A 13,778-nucleotide genomic window follows, 5' to 3' on the forward strand; every position below is an offset into this window, starting at 1 on the left:
TCCACCCACCATCACAGGGAGGCTTTTAGTCTGATCCCAGACATATATATATATATATTTTTTTTTATCGAGTATTATAATTTCATTATAAAATAGATCAAATTATGCAAATTAATAAAATTCATTCTGCTTTATATTCAGTGACTAAACTGATTTTTTTTAAATAATAGATTAATATTTTGTTAAATTTGATAATTAAAATAATATTATGATATAAAATGTGCTTTAGATATCAAATATCGAATTTTCTTATATAAATAGAAAACTCTTCATATAATTATAAAATTTAATATACAATGAAAAGTTGTATACAAATTCAATCAATTTTTTATTTTTGTTATATATTTAAATAATTACTAATACAATAATGAATACATTTCTAAATTATATGCTAATATAATATACATAATAAATTGAATAATAGAATTCTGTACTTTGTCTCAAAAGTGAATTATAATACTATGTTTATAATTAACATAATGTGAAAACAATTAAAACTGGCATTTTATTAAAGTTGAAACAATTGAAAGGAAATTTTACAAAATCTGCACAAACGTAACTAGTTTTATTGTTTGCTTTTGTTACCAGATAATTTTTTTTTAATTTTAATTCAATTTAATTATATTAATCTACATATTCAAATTTTATTTTTACTATTTCCATCATTAAGTAAAAAATTCTAATATAGAACATTTTTTATTGATAACAATAATTAATATCTGTTCGATTTTAAAGATTTAGTTTATGGCTCAAACTACCAATTCAATAGTTCAGTCTATTAGTCTCTCGTCAGGATAACTTTAAAGGAAATAATATGTGAAAGGGCTGAAAAATATTATATATTTTAGTAAAATAATGTTTATTATTTGTTAATAATTCTAATAGTAATACTGCAATGTTGTTGAGAAAGGATTATTTCATTGTAGTAATGAGAGTGTGTCCTTGTATTCTTGATTATCGTAGATTCTATGAATATTACTGTGTATCTTGTAATTGAGGTTATGATGATGTAAATATCAGCTGGTGTAGCCAGTCAATCATGCTCATGAGGTAGCATGAGAAGATGGTGTTTGAATAAAGTATACTTGATGTGTGAATAACTATATTTGATATGGTGGAAGATGTTTACTGGAATTTAGTGAGTAATCAATTGTGTCTTTAATTATTTATGGGGACAGTAGAAGAGTCTAGTCACAGGTAAGAGTCATTAGTGATAAGCATTCGAGCTCTTGAAAGACTTAATGATATGTATTTATAGTCGATTAGTCGATCTATTGTTGCCCTTTCTTGACAACGTGCTTAACGCATAGGGACACTTGTGTCGGCTGTTGAGGGCCTGTACGGTTTCGAAGTGTTAGTTCGAGAGAGCGTAAGTTTGCCCGACCGACTCTTGTGGGCCTGTACGGGGTCGAAGCGTTGGTTCGAAGAGAGAATGTGAAATTGCCCGATTATTCTATTCTATTCTATTATTATGTGACTAGCTTTTTTATTAATATAAAAGATGTATATTGTAAAGTGATGACAAGGTGTGTTTTTTTACTGCGATGCTGATGCCCCCTTTGATTACTACTCCAACTGGCTTCACTGTAACTCACTTCCAAATTTACCGATTTCTTTTTATTGATGCACACGTGCATTATTAACTAGACTGCCGAATATATGGCCACGTGTCGTCTTCACAGTATTCTAAAACTCGGAGCGGCAATTACACTTAAGTGAGCGCGAAGTAAGATTACAATGAGCGTATGAGTCTTTTGAATACGCACACGAACCAAAGACTTGATGGTTCCGTGGCGGCTCTGCTGAAAATACCGACCTTTCCATGGCGGTCCTGCTAAGGGCAGATCGAGACCCGTGTGCCATGGCTTTTACTGGTAGAGGGTTAAATCGGTTCGCTGTGGTCGGTCACTGCGGTCGGTTTACGGCAAGATGTTAGCCGCACACGCAGTTGAGCGAGGGTGGTTCGGCAAGAGAGCCGGTCAGCAAGCAAGAAGCTTTCAGCAAGAGAGCGAGGCGCGCCGCGTTCGTCCCTTATATAGCCACGCGGCGGCTCACTTAGCTGGCAATAAAGCATCGTCGTTGTTCCACTAATTCTTACACGAGGCGTAGAAAGAAAAATTTAGAACCTTGGAGAATTCGAGGAAAGAAAAGTAGGGCGTAATACCTTTGTGTGATCTAATAGTATATTAGATTTCATGTCGTAAAACTTGTTCGGACTTGTCGAGTTGTGTTTATAAACATTCGCCCGAGTGCGCGTGCCGTGCGCTGTACAGTGCGTATACCCCACTTTTTCTTAAATTCGTGGAAATATAACATTAATAATATTTAGTATTATAGTAATGTTTAGTTATAGTAATGTTATATAGTAATGATATATAATTAATATATAGTAATGTTTTTAAATGTTTCTCATCGGTTTTTATTGTTTTCAAATATTTATAACATATTCATTAATATTTTATCATTTACTGCATTAAGAACAATCGAACTCTCATTTTTACCTATTTTCTTACAGACTTTGACCACATTATTATTTCATCAATTGTCGAAACAATTTTTCATAGTTTTCAATATGCAAGTTAGCAAATAGGTTATAATAAGAAAATAATAAGATCTGCTAATATGTATTAAAGTTAAATACGTGAATGTGAACAGAATATCTTATGTACTATGTTACAGAAAAACTGATGTGTAGCAAGAGAGCTTTAATAATACAACGTATTGAAATTGGTTCTTCCCCATTCTTTCTCTATTTCATTCTCTCACAGTTGCTTTGTCTTATTCCTTATTGAAAATAAAGGAAGAATAATCACAGGTATAAAGAAAATCAGCGTTTTGAATGCCCTATAATAAAAAGTATATATAAAAAATCTGTGAAAAAATATCAGAAGCGAAGTAAATATTTTTTAATATTTATACACAACAGATAATTGTCGTAAATAAATTTTGAATCAGTTTAATATTGCATGTTAATTATATATGTAAGTTAATAAATATATTTAAATTTTAACCAAAATTGAAATAAAATTTACTGTATTTTTATAAATAAAAATAAATATCAAAATGCACTATTTTATTTTAGTTATTTCTGTATTATTTGTAAACTTTTTATGCAGTGGAATTAATAGATTTGAATACTAAAATATATATTTGCATCGATAAAAACTATAAATTAAATTGTACAAAAATAAAAAACTTTTTTTTGTTAAGTGGAACAATGACTTTTCGTGCAATGAACATGATCGTAAGTCGTATAAATGTATTTTTAATCATTTCTACGTATTTTCAATTAATTTGAAAATCACTTATGCATTTATTAAATCACAGGTTATAAATAAATAAAGATAAAAAATTCAGGCCCTTAAGTAGAAAAACATCTTGTTTATCTATTTATTTTATGCAAATTTCACTGAAGGGAGTGAACTCCAAATAACGTATAGAAAAACGAATTAGACGCTGAGAACCACTGAGACCTGACCTAGCCTCTTAACCCAACTTATTCCATCCCGTCTCTCAATAATGTAAGCTACATTTTCCCGAATAATATAAAGATTATTCTCGCTCCTGGAAGACAAGCTGAAGTGAAGCCGCGCAAACCACGTCCTCCATGAGAATTACATCGTACATACATTGCATAATCGTCCATATGCTGTGAGACATAATATTTTATTTATTAATTTTTTAGAAAGTTCATCTAAAATGTATTTTTATTAAAAAAAATATCTATTTTTCTAATAATTTTTCTTTTATTTTAATTATTATTTTTTTCACTTTCTTTTTTTAATTACATTTTTCTTATTTTCAAAATTTTGCACAAATACTAATGATTAAGTATCTTCAAGCAAAATATATTATTATTTTGTTCTACACACGAAAGTAGAGTAAAATATAATATAATATAACTCACCTTCTTTATTGGCACTGCTTTTAATTTCCGTAGCCTTTGGTGGCATGGAGGGTTTTAAAAATTCTAAAACAAATAAGCAGTTTAATGGAATTTTCCGCGTGCCAAATTAATTCCAATTAATTCTTTATAATAAAAATACTTTTCTATAGCATAATGGTATTACTGGTTTTATGTTCCAACATTATATTGTTGGATTAATCTTAATTTTGCGCAATGCATTTCATTTAATTTCATTATTTATTAAACAATTTATACCTAAATATTTTACATATTAAAAAAATATGAAAATTTTATTTTACACTCATATTTTGTAACAAATTTCAATTATATTATTCATTTATGCAATAAAAATGATTTTCTTTGTTCAATAAATATTAAAATAAAAAGACTTAATTTTAAATTAATATTCTTAATATTTTAAATTAGTAATCTTAATATTAAAATAAAAAAACTTTATTAAAGAAGTATCGTAGTTATGTATTATTTATTACAATTTGCATTTACATTATTACATTAAATAAAGACTATTTATTTTAATTATTCTATAATAAAAAATATACAGTTTGTAATAATTGAAATTAATATTAAATAATGACTTTACCAGCTAATTTAATTCAGATAGACTTAATTTACTGTATTCAATGTGAGTTAATGAGTAAGAAGTTTAATAGCAAATGAAAGGAAACAGCGCGTTTTCTGTATATCCATTGCTTAAATATTATACAATATGTAATTAATTTGTTCATTTATTTAATAAAATCTGGTTAAATAAGTACATACTAATACTCACTATGATTTTATTTATAAATATGTCTAAAAGATTTATTTATAAGAAGTATAAAAGATATTTTAAATAAATGGAAGTATAAAATATATAATAAAAATATATTTATTCTGATATCATTTTTATTTAAAGTAATCATAATAATAATCAAACAATTAACGATAAAGATTTATAATATAGTTAGTATAAATATATAGTTATAAAATGAATAAACACAAATAAGTAGTTAAATTTAAATCGAATGGTAAATTTATTATCTAAATATGTTTTCCTTTTAAAGTTGAAATTAAACATATTATTTATGATTTAATTTAATTAAAATTATATAATTAATGTTAAATATATTGTACTATTAAATGTGGCATATTTTACAATGGACTGCTGATAATAATTTAATACAGAATATTTAAGATATAGTAATTTTTAATAAATATAGTAAATTTTTTTCACCTAGTTGAATGAATATTAATGTGTATTAAATTTTAATACTGTGTATTACGTTTTTCATAAATCGAATTCTTTTATATCTAACAATTGATTTCTTTAAAATATAGATGACCAATCAACAAACTTATTCTTTAATTATTTAGTTCAGAAATTTATATATAGTTGCAAGAAATAATCTATATGATTATATTGAAAGCATGCATATTTAAATTGTTCGGTTCATGTAAGGTTCATTAATATTTTTAGTAGTTTTATTTATTACACAGCACAATTCGTTCTTCGTACGTTTTCTTATAAATTCTATCTATTTGTTTATTCTTTCTGATTAAGAATTTTCTTTTCTATTTTCAAAAAATATAAAAATGTAAACATTTTTCAGTAGAACATAAAATATTCGTATTTCTTATTGATTCAAAGATATTAAATTAAATAACTGACAATATAAATATAGATTATTCTTTTGTTTCACATATTAATGATCATATTATATATCTTTATCATATTTATGTTATTATTTATGAAATATTTGAAATATATAAATTATTGTTTTATTTAAAAGTTGTGTTTATTTACATTGAAAATTCAAACTAATAATTTTTTATGAAATATTTCTTACTACATAAAAATTACGATAATTAATTTAAAAATATTCAAAAATATCCTATGTCATTAATGAAAATTTAAGTATAAATGTCTACGATATATTAATTGGATTTATGATTAAAATATTGTATTTATGTTACGTTCGAATTAGTGACTACAAAAAATTGTTTATAGTTATTTAATATAAAATTCATAATAAAAAAAATAAAAGTAATTAAATATGTTGAATTGAAATATTAAAAAGTTTGAAGAGTACATTAGCATAATAGTAGTTGTTGCTAACTTACCATACAATCTAATAGATCCTTCAGTCTCACCCAATGAATTTTTACTAATACATCGGTAATTTCCGAAGTCACCGGATTGCAGATTTTTTATGGTAAGCCGCATGTGGGTTCTGTAACTATTTTCTTCATTTTCTGTTGCGTATTTGTCAGTTGACAGTACCATTGAGCTGTTGAACATCCAGTAGCTAATAGCTCGTGGATGGGCTTCCGTGTGACAGTCAATTGTAACATTAGTGCCAGAAGGCGCACCTACCAACTGATTTGGTACCCAAATCATTGGAGAGACTACGATAAGAATGAGCAAAATATGAGAATGTTATAAATGTTGCTGTATCTATTAGAGTTATTGATGTTTGATAGAGAAAATCAAGAAATTTTTTGATAATTTATTTTCATATTTTTCTCTTTAAGCTTGTAAAAATACTGAAGTTAATGTTGTGAATATTTTTTTTTATGATTTTTTAAATAAAAAAATAAATAATGCAGCTAATTTGATTTTATCATTAACGAAGGTAACTGTGTTAATTTATTAAAAGTGAATAATATTTAATCGAATATTACTAACAAATGTATATATATAGAAATATAGTACATACAGATATTTAATATGTGGAAATATTTTATTACAAAGTTCGCCAAAAGTATATATATATTAATAGTGTATTAATTTACATTCTAATTCTATAAATTATTGGTATAAATTTATATTTATGTACGTTTTATATAGTTTTTTTTTATCTGTATTTATTATTTCTGTATTTATTTATTAACTACTGTCTTTTTATTTATAGTACATACGCAAATATATAGGTATATTTAAGAATAAGATAAATTAAAATTTAAGGATATAAGTCAAGAAAATAAATATTCATAAAGAAAATGAAAACAAAATTTTAAAATAAATTGAAACGAAACCGTGAATAAAAGATATTCAAATACTAATTTTTTTCAAATAATATTTTAAAAGACTCACGTGAATGCCTTTTATGAATATTATTCTTTTCTCAAATCATTGACAATAATTTGATAATAATTATGATATTTACATAATATTTGATACCATATTCATTCATTTGCATATTAAATTTAGTTTATAAGTTTATAAAACTAAGATGTGCATAATTTTAATGCGTTCAGTTTTTCACACAGGGATTATTAAATAATACATTGTAGCCTTGCATGTTTCGAAAAATAAGATATGCAAATAACACCTTGTATACTATGTATGTATGTAAATACGTATATATATATTTAGGTAGTGTATAAAATAGAGTACAATTATAAATTTTCTAATGAAACTAAACGAATTTCACAAAATGTTTGAATATATAATATATTTATAGCAAATTCATTATAAAATGCAGAATAAAGTAAAGATGAACTGTTTACACAGAATAATAGATAATTTATATTGTCATAAATTATTTTATGTAAATAAGTGTTGACCACCTCTTCAGAAGTTTAAGCACTTATGATTCATAATTTATAACATAATACATTATTTTGAGTAAAATTATCATTATATTTATTTAATAGCATTATATTTATAACCTTATATATAACGTTTAATATTCTCATTATAATACATCTTTATACATTTTAAATAAGTTATAATAAAAGTTTACACTTAAATTAGAAGTTTATAAAATTAAAAAATTCATTTCATCTCATTTATGAATATATGTAAATATGTATGAATATAAATATAAAGGTTGTTTATATAAATAACGTTTCAACAAATGCAATTTATTGATTTCAACTGCCTCCATCTTTACCGTCAACAAAACTTGAAGAAGAAATTATGACAATACATGATTTTAAAAACTGACTTTTGTAATTAATTGAACTTCTGTTTTTTTTAATATAGTTTTGCTTTAAAACTAAAAGAAATACATTTAAAAATATACAAAAAACGTGAAGAATCACAAAATAAATAATTAGTATATATTAACAAGTTAGTTATACTTTTACAAATAAGTTTACATCTTACACTCGGATAATATGCACTTCTTCTTCATCTCTCTATTTTATAAAAGAAAACATAGTAAAAAATATATATAAGTAAAAGGGTTATAAAAAAAGGGTTATAAATAATTAATAAAAAATTTAATGAAAATCATATCTCACTTTTATTATTTAATTATTAAAGTGAATCTTAAAACATTTTTAATTTTTATGATTAAAAATTTGGAAGTTAAAAGTTTATGAATAGTTTGAAACATTTTTTAAAGTATTTGCTAGCAAATATTCTAAACAATTTAAGACATTATATATGTCAATTTATATTGTATAGAAGTAAAGACATATTAGCTCTAATAAATACTTTCGTATAATTTATTCATTGGTTGCTAGATCTAAGAAGGGTACAAAAACTTTTTTTTTTAATTTCATTTGTTTTAAAATAATTTATATTATTTAATAATTATTTCATTTTTCAAAAGAAATAAAAACAGTTATTTATAGTTACACTTCATTAATTTAGATTTAGATTGACTTTGATTCCTTACAAACTATTATCAATACAGCTTTTCATTATCATATGATCGACATTTTAAATTTAAAAATTTTTTTCAGGAAATATATACGCATCTATCTCATTATCTTTTGATTTGATATTTGTATACATATTTTGTAATCAAATATATAAAAATATGTATTTTTTCATCTACATTTGTATCTTTCTCTCTCTCTTTATATTTATCTATTAATTTATATTTCATTAATTTTTTATATTCATATCACAAGACAATTATGTAATACTAGTGAATTCATATTGTTTTGGAAATTAAGTAGTTTTTGTCTACTTGCCTGATATTTGATACAACTGATAATGAATGCATATTTCTTTCTATATTTGGCTTTTTTTTTTATAAAATCGTTAATACTTTAATAAATCATTTTTCAACTATATGAAAAAATTAACAAAAATTTTGAGAAAATAATTTTTTTTTTATTAATATATATTAATAACGAATTCATTATTATTTAGATCAATCTTTAAATCATTGACAAATCTTGATAATTTTCAAGAAATTTCTATTTGTTTGTTTGTTACTAAAATTTTAAATTGTAGTAGATTTCTGGATATTTTAAATAGAAGTAGAAAACTATTCTGACAATTAATATTCCGATTAAGTTTTTATTCGATCGATCGATTTAAAATAGCATAAATACAATTTAAGAATTCTCTCTATGTAATAATCATTATCATTAATATTGCAAGTTAAATGTTGAATTTTAGTACCGTAGTGCAATTCATGAATGAATTACGAGCATATACTATCACACATTTAGTTTTTTTGTATACACCTCTTCCAGAATAGGATAATAAAATAAATAAATATTATTTATTTCGTATAATTACCATTGCACATATTGGTATCCAAATGGAGATTCATTACTTCGGCGAACTTTCATCGGTAAAATGATATGAACAAGCAGCATGCATAAATAGGCAAAATGACAGGAGCCTCCGGGACTATTGCAAAAGAATTGCTCTGTTTGTTTTTCCCATGGGTTTCGTCGACAATATATGTTAGACCAACTAGAGTTGTTACGACGCAAAAATATAGATAAACATGGTCGTGTTCTCGCAGGAACACAAAATTAAATTTAAATAATATACCAACTTCATATTATTTTCCTGCTTTCCCAAGACTGTTTTACTAGAACTATTTATGCTTTGCAGTTTGGTTATTCGAATACTGGGTCTGTTGACTTCTCAATTGTAAAACCGGGAGCAAGCACAAAGAGGTTACAGTTTTGAAGGATGAAAAATAACGACGTTCAAGTGAAAGTGATTCGAATTTGAAGTTTGAAAAATACTTTTCAATAATGTAATTGCAATGAATAATGTTATTGTGTATTTGATGACGTACATAGCTGGGAATGACACGATAAAGCAACTACTACACTATTACATTATATTGATATGTATTGTGTAGCATGATATTATATTGTCAAAGTTTTCAGAACTTTATATTTTCTATTAAAAATAATTACTTTACTTTAATATTCTATATTTTTTGTTATTCATACAATAAATTTAAGGGCATACTAGCAACCTGTTTTAATCAATTGGATTCCCTTATTCAAAATATTTGACTTTTAATTAATATTGTAATTAACCACGAATTCATTATGTTAATTTTAATTGAATTTACATATATTAATAAATATATGAATAAAATTTGAAGTTGATTAGATTAAATAAAAAATGAACGTTTAAACTCCGTCATAACTGTTTTATATTTATAATATTAATCTTACAATTTTTATATTTCTACTAACATAAAAATTAATGTTCATCATAACTGTAATATGTACATAAATACAATATGAATCATTAATATCTTTTAAATATTATTCAACATAAAAAAATGAAAAATTTTATGTGTATTAAATACGAATTTATTCACAATCTTTAATTAAGTAGAGTAATATAAAATATTTAATCATTTATATTATAAAATTATTAATTCGTAAAGTTTTAAGATCCAAATGATAAATTTTAAATTATATCATTATCATGAAAATATTGTTAAATTTTAAAAAAATTGTTGCAAGAGTATTAAGATATAATAAATATTATAGGATATAATAAATATTCGAATATATATAGATACTATTATCGTGGTAACTTTCAAACATGAAGTATCGATGAGGATAATGATAATGTGGGAAAAGCAAAGCTAATGAAAGTATTACTAGTATCATTGGAAAAACTTAATTTATTGCTTAGAAGTAAATTATGTTTTAATATAAACTTTTCATTTCTTTTGTTTAAAATTCGTTAACTTGAAATAAATTCAATAACTATAACTTATAGATCACTATATGTATAGAAAATTTTAAAACTTCTAAGGGAGTTCTAATTCAATCCTCAATCTATAAGTACCAGTGATCTATATTTATCTAATAATAGAATATAAATAATAGTAAATTAATTGTAATGTTAAAAAAATATTAAAATTGTATAAAATGATTTGTTTTTAATAAGATTAATATAACTTGATATTCTTTTAAGCTTTTCCATTTTAAAGTGTATGTATTAATAATAATGAATAATATTTCATAATATTTATCACAATTTATAAATTTATAATATACATAATCTTAACCATTTAAATTGATAGAAATTGTTATAATGGGATCTATATGAAATTTGATTAGGAAAAATTATTTTATACATATAGATAACTCTATATATTAAACTATCTACATAAATCTACACGTGTCAAGTTAACAAAGACAAAATCTTAACAAGAAATATAATAAAACTCACATTCCACGTCGACAATAATCCTTTTGCTAACCGTTGGTGGTACACCATTACTTGCTATGCATAAATAAGCTCCCATTTCACTTCGCGTAATCTTCGTTAAATTTAACTGCTCTCCCTCCAATGCATTTACTGCAAAAATAAACAAATTAATTCAAAGTTCATAATAATTCATAAAGTATTACTAAAGATTTCTAGATAGTATATTAAATATGTGTTCTAATATATTTAAAATGATTAAAACATAATTATTTATATAATTAATACGTTACATTCTTCTAAACATGTTAAATCATTACATGATAATTATATTTGTTAACATTCAATTTAATTTAAACATTTATTATATTTATTAATTGAATATTATATAAGGTGTATAAGTTATATGACATTATAGTGCTATTGTTATATTAATATAAATCTTATATATATTTATATATATTTAATGTAGTCTTTTTGCATGTAATAATTTCATAATTACTAAGTAACGTTATCATTACTTAATATATAATTATATATATAAGTATATAATTATAAGTAATAATTACTAAGATACAATTCTTTAAATATATTATAATTTATATATTATAATCAATATTCAAATAATCTTTAATAATACATACTAAATTTAACAGTCGATATTAACCCACAGTCAATGGCACCATGGTGCCGATAGATGGCATTAGAAGAATGGATCAATGAATCTAAACCAGATATAGTTTACGAAGAGGAGGCTGTACGTAAAGTCTGTTATATCGATGATATCAAATTCAAAGTGAAAAAGAAAAATTATTATATTATCGTGGAAAACACATGGATACTAAATACATGGCATTGAATGACTACACTGATAGATATTATTCAATCATTCAAATTTTCACAATGATATTGTTGATGTTATTTATAAATAAAATTGAAAACTTTCTTGTTTAAGAAATATATGTACTCAAATTGGATGTTATTAAATAGTTGCCATGAATCATATAAATTTCTAATAAATTTAAAAAAAAAATTTAATTCAATTATTTATTTTAATTTAAAGTTATTTGTTCAATAATATGTATTGATTAACTGAATTATATAATTATATTTAAATATAACTTTCAGAAAATATTATGTAAATAAAATTTAAGAATTTAATATAAGAGTAAATATAAAATTAAATTCTTCAATAAAGAATGTACATGCTATTTATATTTTTTATCAAATTTAAATATACAAAATTAAATGAAACAGAACATTTTTGTTAATAAATTGTAAATTTATAATGTATATTCATCTAGTTTTATGAAACCAACAAAAATTTAATAAATATAAATGAATTCTATTAATAAATTTATTTTTAATTTATACAAATCTGCATTTATTATTTTTGTAATATTTTTATTTTTGAAAACATAATATTAATCATTTCATGAGATTATTAATAAAACATTCTATTATTAAAAATAAAAAAATAATAAAGCTATACATTTCCTTTTATCTTAAATATTTCAAATATATTAATTTTATTTTCTTATTAAAATTATTAATTATTTCATTAACATTTATTGGTTTTCTACAAATATTATATGAAATTAAAATTGACATTGAAATTTTAAAAATTTCAAAACGCGATAGATCATCTTTAAAATGTAATTCATTAAATTAAAGCTAAAAATTAATTACGGGATTTTTTGTTGTCACAAAAAAATGCTCAATTAGAACTACTGTCTATACTGTTTTCTTTATTCAAGTCATTTTCGTATTGCAGTCTCTATCAAAACAGAGATAAAATATATTGTATTTTTTTCTAAATCCCAAAAAAGTTAGATAGAACAGTGAAAAAAACCGTAACTACCCAATTCGTTACATTCTCCACAAAATATCCAAATTGATTATATAAAAAATTTACAAATATACAAAAAAACGTTTTTATGATTGATGTACTGTTTATATGAAACTCCTTATGTTTGCGAACTTCTTTTTTTTGTATTGTAATAATATTATAATAATAATGCAAAATCAATTACTTATGCATATATATATATACATATATATATAATTTTAGTTTGCCATACAATGCGTAATATGTACAATATGTTATGTACAGTATGTAAACATACATATATATAATTTTTTTGTCGTATATAATATGTATAATACATATATGAAATATTAATTTTGCCGTATGCTATAATAATATTTTGTATGCTGTTTTCCCGTTATAATCTAAAAATATATTGTATCTTTTTTTTAAAAACTTTTTTTTTTAAATTTTTTTATAAAACAATGTTATCAGACTAATAATTATGACATTATTGTTTTAAAATATTTAACCTAAACTTTTAGTATAATTTATAAATTTTAAGCATATAGTTATTATATATGTTAATAATGATGGTGCCAAATATAAATTAATTGACAACCGGTTGTATTCCGTTGTCCTGTATACAATAAATTCAACCGCTTCCTTGTGCTTTTCTAACT

At 23.1% G+C, this 13,778-nt stretch overlaps 1 protein-coding gene across 1 annotated transcript; it reads right to left on the reverse strand.

Annotated features, from left to right (window-relative positions):
- Window positions 1–2,767: 2,767 nt before the first annotated feature.
- Window positions 2,768–11,437, reverse strand: LOC105366961 (lachesin-like). The gene is made up of 4 exons (XM_011505573.1): window positions 11,313–11,437; window positions 6,029–6,313; window positions 3,908–3,970; window positions 2,768–2,841 (listed from the first exon to the last, which is right to left on the reverse strand). The coding sequence occupies exons 1-4, from the start codon at window positions 11,386–11,388 to the stop codon at window positions 2,828–2,830; spliced, it is 438 nt and encodes a 145-aa protein (XP_011503875.1). The 5' UTR covers window positions 11,389–11,437; the 3' UTR covers window positions 2,768–2,827.
- Window positions 11,438–13,778: the final 2,341 nt, after the last annotated feature.

This window comes from Ceratosolen solmsi, unplaced genomic scaffold, assembly GCF_000503995.2.
Source record: "Ceratosolen solmsi marchali unplaced genomic scaffold, CerSol_1.0 scaffold113, whole genome shotgun sequence".
NCBI lineage: Eukaryota > Metazoa > Arthropoda > Insecta > Hymenoptera > Agaonidae > Ceratosolen > Ceratosolen solmsi.

What these genes read in the sequence shown, in the direction of transcription:
- LOC105366961 (XM_011505573.1), bottom strand. Translation starts at nt 11,388, where the DNA reads ATGGGAGCTTATTTATGCATAGCAAGTAATGGTGTACCACCAACGGTT. An exon ending in GATTATTGTCGACGTGGAAT is followed by an intron (nt 6,314 to 11,312) that starts GTGAGTTTTATT and finishes TTCTTATCGTAG; the next exon opens with TCTCTCCAATGATTTGGGTA. An exon ending in AGGATCTATTAGATTGTATG is followed by an intron (nt 3,971 to 6,028) that starts GTAAGTTAGCAA and finishes TATTTGTTTTAG; the next exon opens with AATTTTTAAAACCCTCCATG.